The 22,392-nt window shown below is 47.5% G+C and overlaps 2 protein-coding genes across 2 annotated transcripts in view; one reads left to right on the top strand and one right to left on the bottom strand.

Moving 5' to 3' along the window:
* Window positions 1–419: 419 nt before the first annotated feature.
* On the top strand, window positions 420–4,768 carry RXFP3 (relaxin family peptide receptor 3). The gene has a single exon (XM_042233902.2). The coding sequence runs from the start codon at window positions 995–997 to the stop codon at window positions 2,369–2,371; it is 1,377 nt and encodes a 458-aa protein (XP_042089836.1). The 5' UTR covers window positions 420–994; the 3' UTR covers window positions 2,372–4,768.
* Window positions 4,769–10,320: 5,552 nt separating this feature from the next.
* The window catches only part of SLC45A2 (solute carrier family 45 member 2), a 34,406-nt gene continuing 22,334 nt past the window's right edge, over window positions 10,321–22,392 (bottom strand). The window contains exons 4-7 of the mRNA XM_004017064.5: window positions 18,828–18,971; window positions 18,050–18,173; window positions 13,361–13,566; window positions 10,321–10,575 (exon numbers count right to left, since the gene is read on the bottom strand). Coding sequence (XP_004017113.5) covers window positions 10,351–10,575; window positions 13,361–13,566; window positions 18,050–18,173; window positions 18,828–18,971 — 699 coding nt within the window. The 3' untranslated portion in view covers window positions 10,321–10,350. The remainder of the gene's footprint in view (window positions 10,576–13,360; window positions 13,567–18,049; window positions 18,174–18,827; window positions 18,972–22,392) is intronic.

The following is a 22,392-nucleotide window of genomic DNA, read 5'->3' as shown; positions in this document are numbered from 1 at the left end:
CTATTACTAAGGGAAAGTGGAGCTGGCGTTTGGGTATTCAGTAAGAGCCCACCATCTGATTTAATGTATGGGCATGAAAAGAGACAAATATTGTTGCTTTAAAAAAGAAAAATGGGCAGAAGACTGTGCATTTGGAAGTGAGAAAGAAAAAAATTCTCCTAATTATGTTGGGGGATGAGGAAGGAAAAGCGATCGCAAATCAAAGCCGACTTTCTCCAGCAACAGAGGGAAATAAAGGGCTTTACGACCTTTTGAAACTGAAAAGGGAGACTGGCCCCGCGGCGTGGCGCGTGCGACGAAGTTCAGCACCTCGGAAAGCGCCCCCTCTCCTGGCGCTGGGGTTACGCATGCTCTTCGGGAGCCCGCAGCCTCCGCTGTGCGGGTGGAAATACAACTCGCGGCAACGCGGCTGGCAACTCACTGCGAGTCGACAGCAGCGGAGAGACGGAGATGCGAGGCAGTGAGGCCGGCATCGAAAGCCCTCCAGAGAGTTTCAGCGAAGTAGACAGAACTCTCTTCAGAAACCTCGTCGGAGCAGCTGCGGAGGAAACCTACAAAGGTATTTGAAAGGGAAAGAGCGGGCCCCCAGGAGCGGTCTGGATCTGCAGGGAGGGAACGCGCTAGTGCCCAAGCGACAGCAGGAAACGCTAGGGGCAAAAAAATCTGAGTCTTTACAGTAGAGACCCGCAGACGCCAGCCTTGGCCGGACAACCTTTCGACGCCGTTCGCTCGCCTTGGGAGCTGTGCGTCTCTACTCTAGAATACCCCTCCAGAACCGACGCTCGGCGCCCATTTTCACGCCCAAGGCCAAGCTCCGCGCGCCGGGGACGCGCCTGGCGCCCTGTTCCTAGGCGCTCTCTTCCACAGCTACTTTGAAAGCCCCCGCGCGCGCCGGAACCCCGGAAGAGCCGGACTCCCCTTAGGAGCTATCTCCCGAAACATGACCTAGAGGCGCCAGCGCGGGCAGGTGGCCGCGGCAGCCGCTCCAGCCACCATGAATAAGGCAGCTGGCGGGGACGAGCTCACAGAACTCATCGGTCGGGTCCCGGACCTTCTGCAGGCGGCTAACTTCAGCGGCAACGCGTCGCTGCAGCTCCAGGACTTGTGGTGGGAGCTGGGGCTGGAGTTGCCTGACGGCGCGGCGCCGGGGCACCCCCCGAGCGGCGGCGGGGCGGAGAGCGCGGACCCCGAGGCCCGGGTGCGCATCCTCGTCAGCGTGGTGTACTGGGTGGTTTGCGCACTGGGGCTGACCGGCAACCTGCTGGTGCTCTATCTGATGAAGAGCAAGCAGGGCTGGCGCAAGTCCTCCATCAACCTCTTCGTCACCAACCTGGCGCTGACGGACTTCCAGTTCGTGCTCACTCTGCCCTTCTGGGCCGTGGAAAACGCCCTTGACTTCAAATGGCCCTTCGGCAAGGCCATGTGTAAGATCGTATCCATAGTGACGTCCATGAACATGTATGCCAGCGTTTTCTTTCTCACCTCCATGAGCGTGGCGCGCTACCACTCGGTGGCCTCGGCTCTTAAGAGCCACCAGACCCGAGGGTACGGCCGGGGCGACTGCTGCGGCCGGAGCCTGGGGGACAGCTGCTGCTTCTCCGTCAAAGCACTGTGCGCGATGATCTGGGCCTCCGCCGCGCTGGCCTCGCTGCCCAACGCCGTCTTCTCCACCACGGTCAAGGTGATGGGGGAGGAGCTGTGCCTGGTGCGCTTCCCCGACAGGTTGCTGGGCCGCGACAGGCAGTTCTGGCTGGGCCTCTACCACTTGCAGAAGGTGCTGCTGGGCTTCGTGCTGCCGCTAGGCATCATCAGCCTGTGCTACCTGCTACTGGTGCGCTTCATCTCCGACCACCGCGTGGCAGGGACCGAAGGAGGAGCCTCAGCGGCCGGGGGAGGCCTGGCCGGAGCCAGCGCTCGGAGACGCTCCAAGGTCACCAAATCAGTGACCATCGTGGTCCTGTCCTTCTTCTTGTGTTGGCTGCCCAACCAGGCGCTCACCACCTGGAGCATCCTCATCAAGTTCAACGCGGTGCCCTTCAGCCAAGAGTACTTCCTGTGCCAGGTGTACGCTTTCCCCGTGAGCGTGTGCCTGGCGCACTCGAACAGCTGTCTCAATCCCATCCTCTACTGCCTCGTACGCCGCGAGTTCCGCAAAGCGCTCAAGAACCTACTGTGGCGCATCGCGTCGCCTTCTCTCACCAGCATGCGCCCTTTCACCGCCACCACCAAGCCTGAGCCGGAGGACCAGGGACTGCAGGCCCTGGCGCCTCTCCACCAAGCCGCGGAGCCCGACCTGCTCTACTACCCGCCTGGCGTGGTGGTCTACAGCGGCGGGCGCTACGACCTGCTGCCCAGCAGCTCGGTCTACTGACGCGGGCCGAAGTCCAGGGTGCGCGCAAACTGCAAAGCTGTTTTTCCTGGAGGGAAAAGAGCAGAGCGGGTGAAGGGATGAGAGGGGGACCTCCGGATCCAGAGTTTAGGAGGGAGGAGGATGGAGAGGAGCACAAAGGAGCAGCCTAAGAAGAGGTTGGGGACCTCCTCCGGAGAGGGGAGGCTGCGAACCCAGGTGGAGAGACAAGCTGGCAAAGGGGCCGAGCTCAGCCTTACAGGCCCAAGCCATCAGCCTCCGTTCCCCTTCTCTCTACACGCACTCCCTTCCTCCTCTTAGGCCACGTAGTGTAGGCTGGGCAGTGTAGGGCGCCCAGAAGGAGGAGAAAGGCATCCGGAATGTAGAGTAATTCGGGGGCGAGGAAGTGGCCTCAGCCAAATGGTGCGCACAGTTGAGCACATGTATTACAGAAACTTTTTTTTGGCAGCTCTTGAAAAACTCCTCAAGGTGCACGCAGCCGGGGGAGCCACCCTCAAAACCTTTGCGCCCTGGTTCTGGGACAGCCGGGGCGCGAAGGTCTGATCTGCTGCTTGGCTGCGGGCAGGCCTAAAGTATGGGACCCGGAAACTTCTTCGGAGTTGAAAGAAAGAAGTGACAATCTTGTTCCGCCCGCAGGAGAAATGCACCGAGAAAGAGCCACCTCCCATGAGGCGTATGCTTTATCTTTTGGGTCGGGGAGAGTGCGCACACCCGGAGCCGGACTGGGACTCTGCACCGCTCAAGGGTCGCCGGAACCAAAACGCTCGCGTGTACTAGAACAGCTCTTTGCCGGGAGTGGCTTCCCTGCGAGAGCGAGCGGACTCAGGGAGATTACAGAGGCTGAAGAGAGCGACTTCTTCAGGCTGCTGCTGCTGCTAAGTCGCTTCAGTCGTGTCCGACTCTGCCGCTGCTGCTGCTGCTAAGTCGCTTCAGTCGTGTCCGACTCTAGGCGACCCCATAGCAGGAAGCCCACCAGGCTCCCCCGTCCCTGGGATTCTCAAAGAGAAGTGGGGGCGGGGCACGTGCTCTCTGGGCACTCCAACAGCAAGTGAGTGCGCCCTGCGCTGGAAGCAGCGAGTCTGGATTCCCTTGAGAGCCCTGCGGGTGCCTGGAGACACTGTGTCCGCTCGGGTCCATGCACTGCAGGTGAGCTGTGCCCTGAAGCAATTTGAACAGGTCTAAGGAGACACGCCACGGGGAGTAGAGACTTTTCTGCAGCCTCACCCTCTCACTCTTTGGGAATCGGAATGCGTGTTTGATTGAGGCTCTAGACCAGCAAGCAGAGGAATGACTCAGCCGCGTTTTTTGCAGGCTTAGAAGATTGAGAGATGCTGTAGAAACGTGGTTCCTAAAAACCAAACTCCCTGAAGCTGGAGTCTAATCATTCCAGAGGAGTTGTGGGGTAGGAAGGGGAATGGGAGACTCAAGTAAACTCTGTGCTGAAGGGGAAAGAGTAGGGAGAGTCTGTTCTGGGTGAATTACCAGGATTTCAGGTGTGGGGTTTCTTATTGCTCATAACACTGAGGAGAGAAGGCAAGAATCAGAATTCCCACGGGACTCTACCTTAACCAAGTTCCATTCATTCTAAAGACTGCTCAGCACGTTGACACACATGATGAATTTTTCCGTAACCCCCAGTCTAACGGGACCTTCTGAAGGGTGACATATTTCGCATGACAATTCTGTTCTGGTCACAGCAGTATAGTCCTTTCTTGAGGCTGCTCAGAGGGCGGGATGGAATGATCTACCCATCCAGCTGCCAGTTTTGACAGAGGTGCTGCTGTTTTTCTCTTTGGCAACCTAGTTTGAGATCACAAACAGGCACCTACTGGTGTGCTTATTTTCATAGCATAAATCATCACTATACAAGCGTGTCTGCTTCTATAGCCTCTTGAACCATAAATTACTTTGTGATTTTGTTGGAAATTTCCAGGACTGTCTGAGATTTCAGGTTCAAAATGTGAACTCCACAGCTCCAGCATTCCTGTCTCGCTTTCTGTAACACACACAGTATAAAAATTAAGACCCTGCCACAAACACAAAAGCTGCTTGACCTCCCCATTCCTGAGCAGCCTTGAAGAAGGTAGCTTTTTTTAGAAAACAGAATAATGCTTTTGTTTCAAAGTAGTCAAATTAGCCTCTCTTTGCCATTTAGGATGAAAACTTATTGATACTGATATTGAGAAGCAATGGGCTAATAAACATTGAACTATAATCCCAAGTCTCCAAAATATAAAGTAAATGAACAGGTAAACACCTACAAAGAACAAATAGTAGCATGGTAGTGTATCTCTTTTACACAGATATTAGACACTTACTGAGATATTCTCTTTATTAAGCAAATTGCTGTTTTGAATTTGACAATAAACAATGTGTGAGTTGCCCAAGGTTTTTAGGAAAGTATGTTGAAGTGTGTACTTCTGGTATAATGGGCACCAGAAAAACAGAAGGGGTGGGGGCAAGGGCTTCAGGAAAGAACGCTATGAAAGGAGTCACCTTGTCCCCCTCACCCACATCTGTGGACTTCTAAGAACATGGCTAGAGGGAGCCAAGACCAAAACTATCTATACAAGGACAAAAGCATCAACAAGGAAACGGTCAAATCCAGTTGAGATCATCAAATTATTATTATTTTTTGAATGCTTGTTGTGTGCCTAGCTCTGTGTTGAGTGTTGGGGTTATGTACACATTCCTGACATTTAGAAGGGGACAGTACCATGTACATGAGGCAAATGAGTCATGGGATAGTGAGTTAAATGCCATGTTGTTGCTGTTCAGTCACTAAGTCGTGTCAGACTTTTTTTGATCCCATGAACTGCGGCACTCCAGGCCTCCGTGACCTTCACTATCTCCCTAAGTTTGCTCAAACTTATGTCCATTGAGTCAGCGATGCCATCTCATCCTCTGTCAACCACTTCTCCTCCTGCCCTCAATCTTTCCCAGCATCAGGGTCTTTTCCAGTGAGTCAGCTCTTTCACATCAGGTGGCCAAAGTATTGGAGCTTCAGCATCAGTCCTTACAATGGATATGCAAAGTTGATTTCCTTTAGGACTGATTGGTTTGATCTTCTTGTTTTTGAATATCATAGTAAGGGCTAAAAGGAAGTGCTGTTTATAGGAATACAGGGATGGAGAACTTGATTCTGTTGGGGAATCAGAGACTTCCTGGGCAAAGCAGTATTTGAGATGGACCTACGAATATGGGCTTCTCTTGTGGCTCAGCTGGTAAAGAATCTTCCTGCAATGTGGGAGACCTAGGTTTGATCCCTGGGTTGGGAAGATCCCCTGGAGAAGGGAAAGGCTACCCACTCCAGTATTCTAGCCTGGAGAATTCCATGGACTGTATATAGTCCGTGGGGTGGCAAAGACATGACTGAGCAACATTCACTTTCACTTCACTTTCTTAGGAATATGAGTACAATTTAGATGGGCAATCTGGCAATTGAGACAGAGAGTAGGTGCATAGCTAGGGCATTTGAAGCTGGGGAAATTTAGTGATCAAAGACTTTGAGGTTGGAGGGCAAGGTGCATGGAGGGAAAAGCAAAGCACTATGGCCTCCCTTTCTCTTACAGGATTTACTGGGATTTCTAGGAAGAATGTAAATGTCCCTGCACTTGCTTTATTTGTCTGGGAACAGGACAGCTTTGTCCCAGAGCGGATATGTCACTGGTATACTAAGAACAAGTACTTAAGTTCCCAAAGGTGGTTAACAGAGTGTGAAAGTCGCTCAGTTGTGTCCAACTCTTTGCGACCCCATGGACTATACAGTCCATGGAATGCTCCAGGACAGAACACTGGAGTGAGAACCTTTCCCTTCTCCAAGAGGTTTCCCAACCCAGGGATCGAACCCGTGTCTCCCACCTTGCAGGTGGATTCTTCACCAGCTGAGCTACAGGGAAGCCCTGGTAGATTAAAAGCCTTTAAGGTGGTTGAGTTCAAGGAGTAAAGTGTTACTTAAGTGTGAGTGTGAGTGTGTGTGTGAGAGAGAGAGAGAGAGAGTCTGTGTGCTCTAGCTCCCTTTTCCATCCCATAGCCCACCCAGTGTTCCATCTGAAAAGAGCTTCACTTGTAATGAAGACCATGCCCTGTGGTTGGCCACAGATGACTACTCTTGACTTCCTTGGGGGTCCAGGGAAGACAACTCTCACCCTTCCAGCCCACCCAGTCATTCATTTCAAAATCTTTAATCAGCAGAGCAGTGCTTGGAGAAATGATCAGAAGATACACATTGAACTCAGCAAATGATTCCATTTCCAAATGTTGCAGAGGTCAAGAACAGGCAGGTGAGGCAGGAGAGATGGCTGGATGCTGATTCTTTCTTAAGGCTGCGTGCTATCATGTGGAAAAAGCTTCCCTGGTGGCTCAGATGGTAAGGCGTCTGCCTGCAATATGGGAGGATCAGGTTTGATCCCTGGGTTGGGAAGATCCCCTGGGGAAGGAAATGGCAACCCACTCCAGTACTCTTGCCTGGCCAATCCCATGGACAGAGGAGCCTGGTAAGCTACAGCCCACCGGGTCTCAGAGTCGGGCACGACTGAGCGGCTTCACTTTCCTTTCCTTTCCTGTGTCATGTGGGCCCCTGAGAGCACTGGCTCATTCTCGGCCTAGGCCCAGGGCAGGGGTCCTGTGTGGGATTGGGAGCAGGTGTCCTCCCTGGGTCCTCTTCTAAGTCAGTCATGACCTTGCTGCTCTTGGATGGATAACGTGAAGGGGAGAAGGAGGAAGGAAGACTGGGGAAGATGGAATCTTTTTGCTGGTGAATGCAATAATTTCATTTTGTGAGTGTATATTCCAATAGTGGGCGTCCGTGGTGGCTCAGATGGTAAAGAGTCTGCCTGCGGTGCTTGAGACCAGGGTTCGATCCCTGGGTCGGGAAGATCCCCTGGGGAAGGAAATGGCAACCAACTCCGGTATTCTTCCCTGGAAAATCTCATGGGCGGAGGAGTCTGGCAAGATACAGGCCGTGGGGTCGCAAAGAATCTGACACCACTGAGCGACTTCACTTTCACTTTTCTTTTCACTTTCATTCCAGTAGGTGGCGCTAGTGGTAAAGAATCCGCCTGCCAATCCGGGAGACGCAAAAGACATGGGGTTCGATCCCTGGGTGCGGAATATCCCCTGGAGCAATGCATGGCAACCACTCCAGTATCCTTGCCTAGAGAATCCCATGGACAGAGGAGCCTGGTGGGCTACAGTCCATGGGGTCACAAACAGTTGGATATGACTGAAGCAACAGCACACACACACACACACACACACACACACACACACACTGATAGACGGCAGGGGGCCTGGACTGGACAGAAAATAAGTGCCAATGTGCACAGGAGGGAGGCAAGGCTCAGAGGCTGATCAGTGGAGCCACAGCACACTGAGGTCTGAGGAGAAAGCTCAGCTCAGTCTGGAAAAATTAATCTGGAGAAAATGGGATAAACTGTGGGAACCCAGAGAACCTGGTGCTGAATAAGGAAGCTGTGTGTGTTCTGCAGGTGGCAAGTGTGGGCGGCGAAAGGAAGGATTGACCACTTTGGTGTAAGGCTTGCCCTCCTTCCCCTTCTGCCCCACTCTACACAACCAGAAGAGCTCAGATCCACAGGTGTACCCCAGAAATACCACCCCACGCCCTAGCACTGCCCCTGCCACAACCCAAGAGCAGCAGAGATCAGGCTCTTAAAAGGGAGGCAGCCAAGAGAACTGCAGCCTGGAGCCATCAGACCTGGGCAGCCAGGACCCCTACCCCGGGTCTGATACTGGAGAGTGCTGCTCAATCCTCCCACCTGTACCCCTTCCCACATAGCGAGGAATCCACGGAGCTGCCTGGAGCCTGAGCCCTGCTCCTCCACCCACTAGACTATGCTTCGGTATGCAAGACGTCAAATTCCCCATCTAAATGGCTCTGAGGCTCTAAGGGCTTCGTGGGTCCTTTCCTCTTGAAGGTGGAAGACACCGCTGAGTCTGTGCACCCTTAGGTGTGAAGGGAGGCTGAGGGTGACTGTTTGCAGGTGTGGTAAAGGGCGGGGAGTTGGGAAGGCTATGGACGTGCAGGTGTCAAGGTCCCCACAGGAGCCCTCACAGTGCTGGACTGGGATAAGGGTGGGAAAAGGGGGGATGGGCCTTCATCAGCGGTCTCTCCCCCAGGCCCTGCAAATGCAAACGGTAGGAGTGGACCTGCACCCCTCATTCCCCAAGAGGTTTTGTGAAAGGGAACCCAAAGAACCCCCGAGCACAGTTCTCCTTTGCAGTACCCCTTCCCCAAATGAGTCTACACTGCAGGCTCCTGGCCATGCTACTGAACCTTCCATTCTGCTATGCACCAGGAAGCCAGAAGACAGCCTGAAGCCCTGTGTCCTTGTTCTCAAAGCAGCTCCTTTCATGTCTGCAAATTCCCTTCCAGCATGGGAGGCCTCCATAATCTAGAAATCCACCTGAGGCAGTGATTACACAACCAGCTCTAAGATAAGGCAGGAGGAGGAACCACATAACATGTTTTAACTTGGAGAAACATGTGGGCAAGTCATTCTGCACCACTCAGGCACATCTGGAATTATATAGAAAACACTCATGAAGGACAGGTGATGGGGAGATCTAGACCTGAGGAAGCAGGATGGTAAGCCTTTAAAAAATAATTAATGATGGCTGTCATGTATCAAGTGCAGACCAGTGGCCAGCCTCCAGGCTGAGTGCTGCTCTTATAGGGAACAACAGAGCCCAAGTGCCTGCATTCAAAGCCCAGCTCTGCCACTTCGGAGCTGTGTAGCTTCAGATGAGAACTATAAATCTCTCTGCCTCTGTTTCCTCATCTAGAAAATGGAGATCAGTAGCAGCAGCTTCTCCTAAGATTGCTGTATTAACATGGGTAAAATGCTGAGAATGGTGGTAAGCACTCTGTAAGGCTTAGGTATTACAAATGGTCACCACTCTCTGGGGTAGGAAGTATTGGGTGGGTCATAAAGTTCCCTTGGCTTTTTCCACAAGATGTTACAGAAATCTCGAATGAACTTTTTGGCTAACTCAATCTTACCCCAAATGTACAGAAGAACAAGTGCAGCTTTTGAGGTTCTGTAGTTTGCTGGGGAGCAGCAAAGCCAGGATCCCAAACCAGCCTGGCTCTAAAGCTCACGGTCTTTCTGTTAAATCATGCTGCCATCATGAACTTCAAGGGGTACAGCTGAGAAATGCTGCTTCACTTGGAGAAGAGAGGATCACAGGAGAAACGGGAGGCAGTTATTTGAAAGGTTTCCAGTGAGACTCCAGGGATTGGAACAAAAGTGCAGGCTAGAGAGAAAGATTTTTACTGCATCAATAAGATGAGCTGTTTCCAAGTGGGAAATCCTCTAGCATGAGATGTTCAAGCAGACTTGTAGGGATAGTATAAATTAACATGAATGAATCATAAGCGAGTTAAATATGAATTGAATATGAATGAATTAATATCTCAAATCACCAGCCTTATTTTGCGTAATGATGCATTGGATGGAAAATAGAATCTTCCTGACTATATACGGACCCCTAGTTAAAAAATAAAAATTAAAAAATCACATCACAGGATAAATTCCAGTATCACAAGTGTGTGTTAGTCAGCGGCTCAGGTTTTATCAAGGCCTAAAATGCCCTGTGGAAAACAGACCCTGCCTCCCTATTCCACCGCAGTGACTCAGGGAGAAAGTTGCAAGGAGGTGCTGTCATCCATACTTGCCCTTTGCCACCAGTGAATGGGGGCATGGCCCAGTCTCTCCTAAGACAAGTCATGCTTGAAATACTGAGACTGATGTGGACAGAGCTGGCTGGGAATAAGGGGTAGCAATGCACAGAGTCGGACACAATTGAAGTGACTTAGCAACAGCGGCAGCAGCAACTGCAGTTGAAATCAAAACACGTGGCATCCAAAGGGCAGACACAAAAAACGAAGAGCTAGATAAAGATTGATTTCGTGCTGCATGCACCACAGTGTCTGAGGTTAGGGACTGTGTCTCTTTATTGACCTAATCCACATATCTAACAAAGAGAGCCACAAAGCAACAGCCAATCAGTGCCACCGCAGAGGCTGTGATCACCACGACGACGACGCTGCCAGCTGTGTTGACCAGAAGGCCCAGGCCACTTCCGACCAGGATCTGAGCCAGCTGCACCATGCATGTGAGGGCGGCGCAGTCCAGGCCCTGCCCTCTGCTGCTGCCATCCAGGCCCCCACCCAGGGCCCGTTGCTTCTGCAAGACAAGAACAGGGACAGCATTTGATCTATGCCAGCTGTTCCATAGGGCAGAGTCAGCAAGCAAACTTTTTCTTTAGAAAGCCAGATAACAGATACTTGCAGCTGTGGTTCCAAACACACAACTCTGCCGTTGCAGTGCCAAAGTAGTCACAGCACACAAACAAGTTCCAACACAACCTTAAGACACTGCTATTTGATTCAAGCTCTACTCCCTGCCTTTTCCCCCTACCTGCCACAAAATCTTGAATATAACTATGGGAGTTAAATAATGAAGAACACAAAATTCTCTCTTCCTAAGCATTCAATAAATACAGTGGATTCGAAACAATAAATATCCCTTTTCATCCCTTCCTTAGAGTTGAAAGTTCAAACACTTTCAGGAGGATGTTGAATCACAGATATATGTTAGGAGAGGCAACATAAAAAAGCAATTAAACCTTTTAAAATAGGGTTGTTGTTTGGTGAGTAGATTAATGTTTGCTTACTATTTGACATTTGGTTTGAATTGGCTGATAGCATTGTCATTTATCAGGTATCATATACGTGCTAGGGCTTGAGCAAGGCTCTTTCACTTACATTATTTCATTCATGCTTACCACCTTTCCAGAGGCACAGGGAAGGGAAGCCCCAAAGTGTTAGCCCCTCAGTCACATCCGGTTCTTTGTGACCCCATGGACTGCAGCCGTCCAGGCTCCTCTGTCCATGAGGATTCTCCAGGCAAGAATATTGGAGTGGGTAGCCATTCCTTTCTCCAGGGGATCTTCCTGACTCAGGGATTGAACCCCAGTAACCTTCATTGCAGGTAGGCCTTTTTTTTCTTTTACCATCTGAGCCATCAGGGAGGCCCATATTATTATCATTAACCTCATAATAACAATAATACAATACTACTGCCTACCATTTTTTGAGTCTTTGCAAGGTGCCAGGTAGGCATTATGCTAAGCAGATTACCTATACTATCTCATTTCTTTTTTCATTTTTATTTTTACTTTATTTTACTTTACAATACTATATTGGTTTTGCCATACATTGACATGAATCCACCACGGGTGTGCATATCTCATTTCATTCAATTTTCCAACAATTCTATAAGGTGGGTGTATCATTCCCATTTGATTAGAAAACTAAAGCTCTATGAGTCTGAAAGATAATTCCTACACTATTAAATTTTAAAAAATCATTGTGCAGGAAAATGCATAGTATCCTTTGAATAAGAAAAGGAAAATGAGAAAATGCAATTCGTAATCGCTAGATTTTCATTCAAAAATACTAGAAAGATAGACAAAAATCTAAAGAAAGTGGTTACATGTAGGGGCCTGGGGTAGGAGGAAGGGGGAATAGGGAAATAGTGAAGGGAGAGGGAGGCAGGTGCCATTTGATTCACACTTGCATATCATTGTGGCTGCTGAACCATGTCATTGTATTTCCCATCTAAAAATGAACTCATTTTGAGTGACACTTAGTAAATAAATGGACAAGATCTCTGGGCTTCCCTGGTGACGAACACGGCAAAGAATCTGCCTATGATGCAAGAGACCCAGGTTCGATCCCTGAGTCAGGAAGATCCACTGGAAAAGGGAATGGCAACCCACTCCAGTATTCCTGCCTGGAGAATTCCATGGACAGAGAAGCCTGGTGGGCTACAGTTCATGGGGTCACAAAGAATTGGATACAACTGAGTGACTATTTTTTCCACTTTATGATTCCCCAGTGTCCCATAGCTCCCAAATGGTGGAGGCACAATTTGAATCCAGGTTCTTCTGCTTCCATAGCCTCTGTGTTTGGGGCCTAGTATCATATAGCTCTGTCTTGGAGGGGACAGCTGTATCTCTAGCAGCTAAGTGCCTGCCATGCATTGAAACATTAGTGATGATGTCTGCCAGGAGTAAGGACAGCTGCAACTCTTGTTTAAAGGTTTTAAAGCCTAGTGCAACCCTGCCGCACTGAGCTTGCCAGATCAAATGATGAAAAAGAAGGCCAGTGTTCTAGTCACATGGACATGTGTTCAGGGTTTTTGCAGTTTCCTGCTGGGATGGATAAGCTAATAGTTCTCTTTAGCTTTTACAGTTGAGGAAATGTAAGCCTATTTTCAGGGGGAAAGGTGCATATTTTGATAAGAAAAGGTGGTAATTTTAGAGCAGAAATACCCAACCTAATGCTTTTTTTAAAAAACCCAACCCAAACTCCCAGCCACATGGAGTCTTGCCCTCTGGCTTGAATTTCCAGATGGAAATGGAGATGGGCCGGGCCTCCCTTGAGGCGGCTAGAGAGTTAACCAGCTGCCACCAGCTTTCCTCCCTGCACACCGGGCATGACTTACTAAAACCCCATTTCCAAGGAAAATATTGCTCAACCAGTAACTCCCAGAAATGGCACCGGACCTCTGTTGTGGTTGAGGGCCGGGGCCCTCACTGTGGCACCTAGAAATGGCTGCAGGGGCATGGCAGGTGTCATAAGCCTAGAGTTTCCCCTGCTTTGTCTCTGTGTGATTGTGGGCTGGCTTCTCAGCATTACCAACCCTCCCTTTTCCAATGTGACAAATGGGAGTAATGGCGCCTGTCTGACTGCTCCCAAGTACACTGGGCTTCAGAGTAAGGAGGAGAGGGTGGGCTGGGAACGTGGTCATGCCCTGGCCAGGCCATCGTAGCATCTGGCTGGACATTTTAGTGCTGCAGTTTCGAGAACCCCTATTTTCCAGCTCTGCTCTACACTTTCCCACCAAGTCCCCCCGCCTTCAGGTGGCTCCAGACGTCACTCGGCAGTGAGGTTCGACCACGCACCTGCTCCTCACGGTGATACACAGCGATGAGGGTAAAGGGTACCGTGTACAGGGTGCTGGACATCACGCCAAATAAGGTGCACATGGCCAGAGTGGAGTAGACATTCGGGAAGAGCCCGATGAATCCTGTGCCCAGGCCAAACAGCAAATACCCCATAAAGTAAAGACCCTTTAATCCGATGCAGGGAACCAAAATTTTCTGAAAGTCTGTGGAGAGAAGAGAGGGAGAAATTATAGCTGGCAGTGCCTCACAACATCCCATCATTTCAGACAACCTTTGCTTTTGAAGATTCACTTTTGTTTTTTTAAATCTTTCCTTTGATATTGAGTCAGGAACAAAAGAACCCCCTTATCTATGCTTGAAGACAGCTGGTTTTGGGAATCAGCTTTGAATCCTTTGCCTAAAGGAGAGCTGGAGATTGCCTTCCTGGGTTGATTTTCTTTCCTGCAGGGAAGGACCAGGGACTGTGTAGTGGGCAGCTGTATATAGCAACAAGACGCAGAAAAGATGACTGAAAAGCCCACCTTTGTTTTGGGACCCTGGGGCTGCAGGACATGCAAGAAAAGTGCAGTTCTTTCTAATTCACAGGGATCTATCCCAGCAGGACCAAAATGACAATCCAGGTCTATCTTGACCCAAAGTCAGGTTGGAGGAAATGAACATAACCAGAGTTTATGGAATAAGCTGAGTCATTCAGTTTTTCCACCCCACCCAAATGCTGTCTCCACAACCTGAGAAGCAGGTAAAGAAGGTACTTCACCTGCAGACACTGGCCCTGACATACCAGCCCTTCCCAGTCGGGTCAGGGGACCCTGCTGTGCCAGGCACCTCCCCATCGCTGGCACCCTCATACTCTGGACAAGCTCTATAACTTCTCCAAAACCTCAGCTTCTTGATCAGAAAAATGGAATTAGTAAAATCCTTGCTGGCGGTTGTTACTAGGATCAAATGAAGTAAAATAGCTGTGAAATCCCCCAGCCGAATGCCAAGCACACGGAAGACATCAAGTTAACACTGGCTATCATAATTCCAAAAACACAGACTTTGCTGAATATGGTTGACTTTCCACTGGGGTCTCCTCGAAGCAGGTAAACTTGGCTTGCTCATAAAAGACTCATGGTAGAGCTCATTCTTTAAAACTGAAAATGTTGCTTTAAAATATTTTCCTATGTTTTTCACCACAGTAGGGAAAATCCCTAAGAATGTTTTATCTTCCTTTTTTAATCATTTATTTTAATCCATAGTTTTATCTTTCCTCTGCCCCATGCTGCTAGACGTACCCAGGAGATAGATAAATGATAGAAACTAGAAATGTGCCTACTCAAGAGTGAAATTTCCCATATCTTTTCAAATAATTATTGGATTTACACTGCATAGACAAGAAACCTCATCTGTATTCCATTTGTATTATTGTTATATCAATTATGCATTAAATATGTGAAGAGAAAGTCGCTCAGTAATGTCTGACTCTTTGAGACCCCATGGACTATACAGTCCATGGAATTCTCCAGGCCAGAATACTAGAGTGGGTGGCCTTTCCCTTCTCCAGGGGATCTTCCCAATCCAGGAATCAAACCCAGGTCTCTCTCATTGCAGGTGGATTCTTTACCAGCTGAGCCACAACAGATGCCCAAGAATACTTGAGTGGTAGGCCATCCCTTCTCCAGGGGATCTTCCCGACCAAGGAATTGAACCAGGGTCTCCTGCATTGCAGGTGAATTAAATTTGTATCTATTATGTATTACATTGGTATCAATTTGGAATTCTGAAAATGTTAAAGGAACAACATTGCTTCCTCTATTAAATTTATGCCATGCTTGGAGGGGTGTTGTCAAGGCTGAGAATAAAAGCAGTATAAATCTATCATTTATACTGATCTGCTTAATCATTGTGCAGAAAATGGAATATAAGTTGTCTTAGTACCTGAAAGATACCATCAATATTCATTAGATAAATGCTCTCACCAAGTAGATGGGCCAACCAGGAAGAAGGCAAAAGATGATAAAAAGATTTTTGGAAACATAACTAACTTCACTACAAAGCCTGAAAATCTGGCAAAGAATGCTTTATTTATGAAGCGAAATTAATAACTGTCAGCCAAGTTGACTTGCCCTGTGCTGTTTTTGATACTAAATAACATCATGCCTCTCCTTAGGGTTGGAGAGAAATGATTGATTTAGGCCCCAGCTTAGAATAGTAGTCTATGCTATGAACAATTGGCTATATTTCAGTACTCAGTGTGGCTATACTCATCGATCTAAGTGTACCTGCTGTGTAAAAGGAGCTTGAAAACAGTCTTTTATCACCATCCCCCATCTCTTACCTCAGCAGTCAGAGTGCCCTACCAAAGTCCCTCTGGATAGACATTCTGGGTCGTCAACCTGGTGTTATGTGATGAGTCCAAAATCCAGGGTTATCTAGTGTACTCTGGAATTGTGGCAAGTGACTGATTCTGCCCAGAGTGGGTTGGAGTGCAGAGGGAAAGACTTGAGAGATGGCACAAACAGGGGCATACTGGAGTTGGGTCTGGCTGGGTAGGGAGGGAGAAACAGCAGCTCAGGCGGAAGAAACCAAATATAAACACACAGACATGAGACCGGCTGGGAAGCGGGTCATTGGGAGAGTTCCTGCTTGGGAGTGACTGAGGTCCAAGGATGAGCCAGGCCAGACTCTGAGTCCTGGAGCACCAAGGTCAGGACCTCCACTCTATCTTACGGGAGCCCCTGAAGATCTTTAGGCAGTGCTGGTTGGTATTTTATAAAGAACATTTTAGTTCTAACTCACCATCTTAGGAATATCACAGGTTTATACATTAATACAACTTTCAAAAACTATTAAAATAGGAGGGATTCTTGTATAGAGAGATTTTAAGTAGAAAGGTCCTAAAAAATAACATGCTGTTGAATTTTCAAAAGCCATGAAATTCATGTAGGAACTCAACCTAGATAATGGAAGCGTCCCTGGGAGGGATTCTTTGAGGAAAACAAGTTAAAATTGACATAAAATTAAAAGGCTAACGACTTTTAGAAAAATATTTTCCTCTTCAAAGAATAAGCATGGTAGTAAATAGTTGCCCTACATCTTGAAAGCACAAAGTGAGATGGATAAGTTATTAAATCCTTTCGGTCTAATGCTCCCTGATTCTAGGTATTTGAAATTGTCCTCCTGCAAGTTTTCTCTTCTTCTTCTTCTTAATCTGTACCCTCTGGAGCCAAGGATCAAACCTGCGTCTCTTACTTTTCCGGCACGCGCAGGTGGGTTCGTTACCGTTAGCGCCATCCGGGAAGCCCAAGGTGGGCAAAGGGCTTCCCTGGCGACTCAGTGGCAAAGAACCTGCCTGACAAGGCCGGAGATGCAGGTTCAATCCCTGGGTTGGGAAGATGCCCCGGAGAAGGAAACGGCAACCCACTCCAGTTTTCTTGGCCTGGGAAATCCCATGGGCAGAGGAACCTGGATGCAGTCCAAGGAGTTGTAGAGTCAGACGTGGCTCAGCAACAAGGGGGGAAAAGGGTTTTGCTAAGGAAATGTAAGCTTCAAGCCACCACTATTTGGTTACCATAAATTTTAAAATAATGAATTCTATGGTTTTATGATTATGGGGTTCATGGATAGGCTTATATTAGGTCCCCTTTCCCCAGTTGTGCTATACTTTAAAGAGATTTTCTTGATCTCAAAACAGGTTTTCAGCTGTGTTTTAGCTGGGCAAAGGGCTAAATGCCAGGCTAGGGGACAATGTGCACATTCACTTTCCTCCCCAACAAGAAGCACACTTCAGTGCATGATGCCCCAGGGGATGGTGCCACGGACTGTCCTCCACTGCCTCCCCTGCTTCTACCTGGGCCTTAACCCTGCTGTCCCCTGGGGCTGTCCAAAGCCTGGACCTCTGCCCTGCGGGTCAGCTATTTTTCCCACAATACGGAAGAAGCTTCCAAATTTCCACTCCAAGCGAGGGACCTGCATACATTTTAAAGGCCTGAGTTTTCATTTAACTCAATGTGTCCAGCACTTGGAGATTTCCATACAAATTAGCTAGCACAAAATGAGCCTGTGTGATGCCCTAAAATTAGAGGACATCCATTTGGACATAGTTAAATCCAATCCCAGAAATCCCTTTGAATACACTCTCCCCATAGATAAATTTAGCCAAGGTTGGAGGTGGGGGGTGAAGTTAATAGATCCCATGGAAAGCTGATGCCTGAGAAGAAAAGCTGTCCTTCTCAATCTAGAACAGGGCTCCTATAACATACCACCCTACTGATCGGACCTAAAGTTATTTTATATGTTACTTTTGTCACTTATCATATTAACCATCCCTCCTATTTTCTGTCTAGATTGATAAGTGTATCTATGAAACCCCATGGTGATCTCACTGCAGCAGAACGCAGACCTGCTGTTAATCAGCCATCTTGGCTGTGATGATCCCGCATGCATCCAATATTTTACCATGTTGTTTCCAAGGTTTCCTCTTATTTCCCAAAGTATCTTGATCAGGAGCCCCCTGATCCCAAGTACAAAGTAATTGCTGTGGAGAATGGTACCCAGGATTCACTGGGAAAAGGCTACTTGATGTGGTCTCTTCTAAGGGAAAAGGTTTTTCCTGATCTCCATATATCCACCAAAAATAAAATCCAAGATTCTGCTAGACCAGAACCCTTAGAAGACACCCTCAAGAGGAGGAGGCTTACTTACAAGAATAAAGTGAGGAGAACATAGAGTTGATGCACAAGCCCCAGCATCCAACCTCAACCCCTCTTTGGTAGATGAGGAACTCTGTGGAGTTGTGGGCACCGTAGGGATCCCCATGGTACACGATCTGCAAGAAAGATTTGGAGCCGCTGAGTTCCCAGTGCGGGTTGGTAAGGACCCCTTCTCATGTGCTCTGTGTCTCTTCCCCTTGCTAGGGGCACAGACCTCATTCCCCCATGACTGTGGCACCCTTTCATCCTTTCACACCTCCACTCAAGGACCCTCAGGAGGACTTAATGCCTACTGCCTCCAATCTAAACAACATCCTTCCAATGTTGAACATCCCTCCTCCTGTCTAACATCTGGCTCCACCCTGTCACCTCTATTCTGACACAGCCAACAGGCTTCAGACTCATCTCCACACATGCCAGTCCTCTCTCCAACTGGAATGTTTCCTCCCCGTCCCCTCCCTCTCCAATTCCTACTCACCCTTCAAGACCCAAATCACACTGCCCCTCCTTTATTAAGCCTGCTGTGACCACTACAGCTCACCTCAAATTGTCCTTATTTGTTGTATTTGATCGAGCACTGGTCCCATAGTGTCCTCTAACTGTGCAGGGTGTAGACACTTCCCTCTGGAACTTGTCTATAAGCCAGCTCCCTGAAAGTACTTTCTCTTCCGCTCTTACTGTGCCCATCCTAGAGGTGCTCAGAAGCTCCACAGGTGCTGATGGAGTGATTAGTGTGTGAGACAAAGAGTTCGTGCAGACATGTCTGTTACCTGGCCCATGAAGTCTGTGAAGAAGAGCATGTTGGACAGGAAGGCAGTCCATCCAATGAGGTGGCTGATGCAAAGACAGCGGTAATGAGGGGGCATGCTCCTCAATGCCCTCAACAGTGACCTCAAGGTCATTGTCCTCTGAGTCTGGAATAAAACACCAAACAGGTGTGACATTCAGTGTAGAATGCCAGTGTAGCCCACTGTGGGAGCCAGCACACAGCCATGTCACATATCTGTTAGTAGCCTCTCACACAAGGTCACACCATCTGGGCACAGCACCGTGGTTTCCATGGAGTGTTCTCATAGGAGGTGTTTCGTTATATATGTGCAGATACTTCAAGTTTCAGGCCAATATCAGGGCTTTGAGGACATAAGGGCGAAGGGACTAGAAATAGACTTGCTTTGAGCTAAGGTGTAAGAGCCACCCATCAAATTTCCTATCTTTGAATGACAGAACCACTGTATCAGGATGAAGCTCATGGATTTAAGTGAGCCCCTAGATGGTTATAATTCTTAGATCTCTTGATTCTTAAAATCTGGCCATCCAAATTCTAAGATGGCCTCTATACTCTCTGTCTTCATGATTCTGTTCTATTCCATGGCAAAAAGATTTTGCAGAAGTAACTGAGGTTACTAATCAGTTGGCTTCAAGTTAATGAACAGGGAGATTATCTGGGTGACCCTAACGAAATCACATCAACCATTTAAAAACCACAGATTTTTCTCTGGCTAGGAGCAGAAGGGGAAGCCAGCAAGTCTCAAAGCACAAGAATTGCTGGGGTTTGAAGGTGAAGTGGGCCACAGGGAAGAACTTGAGTGTGACCTCCAGGAAATGACTGACCCCTGGCCATCAATTAGCAAGAAAACAAGGACCTCGACAACCACAAGAAGCTGGATTCTACCTGCATGAGCTCAAAGCTGATTCTTCCCCATTCAAACCTCTGGATGAGAAGGCAGCTACACCAACACCTTGATTTCAGCCTTGTGAGACCCTGAGCAGAGCACTTGACTGAGCCCACCCAGACTTCTGACCTACAGAAGTCTGAGGTTATAAATGGGTGTGGCTTTAAGCTGCTAAACCCGTGGTGGTCTGTTATGCTGCAGTAGAAAATTACTACATCGAGCCAATCAGCTCCCTGCTCTGGGTCAGGTACCTCCTCCGGGTTTATTTCTCTGGATCCTGCCATCAGTCAACATGTGTACCTGAGCCCTAAGTCTAGTCAGAAGTGAGAACACTGTAGAACATACGCATACACACGAAACTAGACACATGTGAAATGAATACATATGCCCCCCCCAATTCTTTAACCTAGACTTAAATTATGTTAAAACCAGAGGCTATAATTCATTGCTGTCAGTAGCTTTGAGAGAATGAAAAAAATTAAACTATTGGCACAACTGTTTGGAAGTAAAAGAAACAGCCTGTAACAGCTTGTCATATGAGAGAAGAAAAATATCTCGGGAATATTAAGAAATCAGCTGCCCTGAGACACTGAGACGGTAAACATTAACCATGGCAGGGTGATGGGTCTTTCTTTCTGTCTGACTTCTATTTGTTCTGAATCTTGACATAATAAAATTGGATCTTAGCTAGTTTATTTACAAGATATCTCCCAAGATTTTTCCATTTTAACTGTAAGAGAAAATTGTTTTATAACTCTTAATCTTCCATGATTATGCTTTTTACTTCTTTGATGCAGAAAATTATATTCACTCATTGCAGGGTTGTTGTACAAGTTGATTTTTCATTTGGATTTTATAGTATTTAACCTAATGACCATGACTCCACTGACTTTTTATACTTACTCAGTATTAAAAAAAATACATAGACATTACTATGGAGTAAGGAAAAAAATATTTTCTCCACGTAGAACATGGTATTTGTCTAAATAAATGGTGACCACAGCAGAAATCCAATGTAGAACTGTTACTTTTTCCCTTGACTACAGGAAGAAACAATTAACGGTATAGACTGAGGAATAACAGCCTGATTTTCATATCTCAGGCCAAGCGATTCATCTTTAATTTCTTTCCCTTCTTTCCAAAAATTCAAAAATTTAAAAAGTGAATCTGACCAGCAAGTATTCAGCTTCATTTCAAATATTAATTTATGCTTTGGCCTACTATATAATTTCAGCCTGCTTTCATTGTTAACCTAATTTTTTCCTTTCTCCCCCAAATAAATAAAAGCTTCAAAATTATGCCTTTCTGTAAAAGCTGTGAATATAAATATTCAGTCTTTCTGGATATTTTAACTCAGAATGAAAATTCAGCTAGCATCTTACTCACTGACTCATCAGTTGCCTTAGTAAAGCCCTTGCAATGATTTTGAGCTGTTGGGAGTTGTTTTACTGCATGCAGTCGTCAACCGGAGATTGGGTAATGATGGATTTATAAATGAAAAATGAACAGAGCCGTGAGGGGGAGACAGAACCACACAAAAGTACCCTCAGAAGGAGACTAAATGTTGAAGGGGGCAACTAATGGTGGGGAAGAAATACAGATGTATTTTTATGGTATCCAATTTGAACAATGAAATAATTCAGGCCTCTTGCCATTAAAAAGAAAATCCCAGTTCTCAAGTTGCACAGCCACCCTCATTTTGGAAAGTAGTGACTTTGACAAACAATAGGTAGGACCTGACTCTGTGGAGATGCCCACTGCTCAGCTGGAAGCTCCCCAGATGCACTATTGGAATAGCAGTCGGGTGTTTGACTTGGAGCCTACGATATATTATTCTTTTTTTTTCCCTATGTAGTTTTTCTTTTATTTTTTTGTCACATAATAAAAGCATGCAGAGCCTACAGTGTTGCGCCTGTGGCATATGCTGATACAAGATAACTGTATTCGATGCGTTTCTTCTCCTAACCGTGTAGAGGGTTTCATGCCTTTCAAAAGACTTCCACACACTTGATTCATTCAGTCATTACAACAGCCTCGGGGCAGACTGAGACAGCCTCTGTTGGGTGACTCTTTGAGGGCCAGTCTATGCAAAGAGGGCAAAGAGGCAGGCATAATCTATCGTATCTACTTATCTTAATTAGACTGTCTGGTTTTATTCCTTTAACCCTGAGATTATTTTTGCTTTATTTTCAAAGTAATACTTGTCTATTACAGAAATGTTGAATTCACTGAAGGGTTTAGAAAGGAAAATGAAGACCACCTGTTAGCCCACCACACAAAGACAATAATTTCAATGAGCATTTTGGGTGTATATCCTTTCTGTTTTTTCCTCTGTGTCTGCGTAGCTTTTCCCATAATCTCCATTGTGGAAAATTCTTCATGGTTAAACACTTGGTTCTGCAAATGACCTCTGACATCCTTGGCTTCTCCATGACTGAATAAAGAGCATCGTTGACTAATGGTGAGGTGATCTAGTCACAGCACATGTCCTAGAACTGCCCTCTGAACCTGCAACAGTGTGACCACCTCTAGGGCTTCCCCTTCTTCCTGAAGCCTACCAGGGCATCTACCAACCAAACAGATCACTGTATGTGCCATTGATCTGTTTAAATATATGCACATCACCCATAATTACATATTCTTTGTGGGCAGAGAATATATG

This window comes from Ovis aries, chromosome 16 (genome assembly GCF_016772045.2).
Source record: "Ovis aries strain OAR_USU_Benz2616 breed Rambouillet chromosome 16, ARS-UI_Ramb_v3.0, whole genome shotgun sequence".
NCBI classification, from domain to species: Eukaryota; Metazoa; Chordata; class Mammalia; order Artiodactyla; family Bovidae; genus Ovis; species Ovis aries.
The sequence above is the reverse complement of the archived record's forward strand: the minus strand, read 5'-3'. Positions and strand labels throughout refer to the sequence as shown.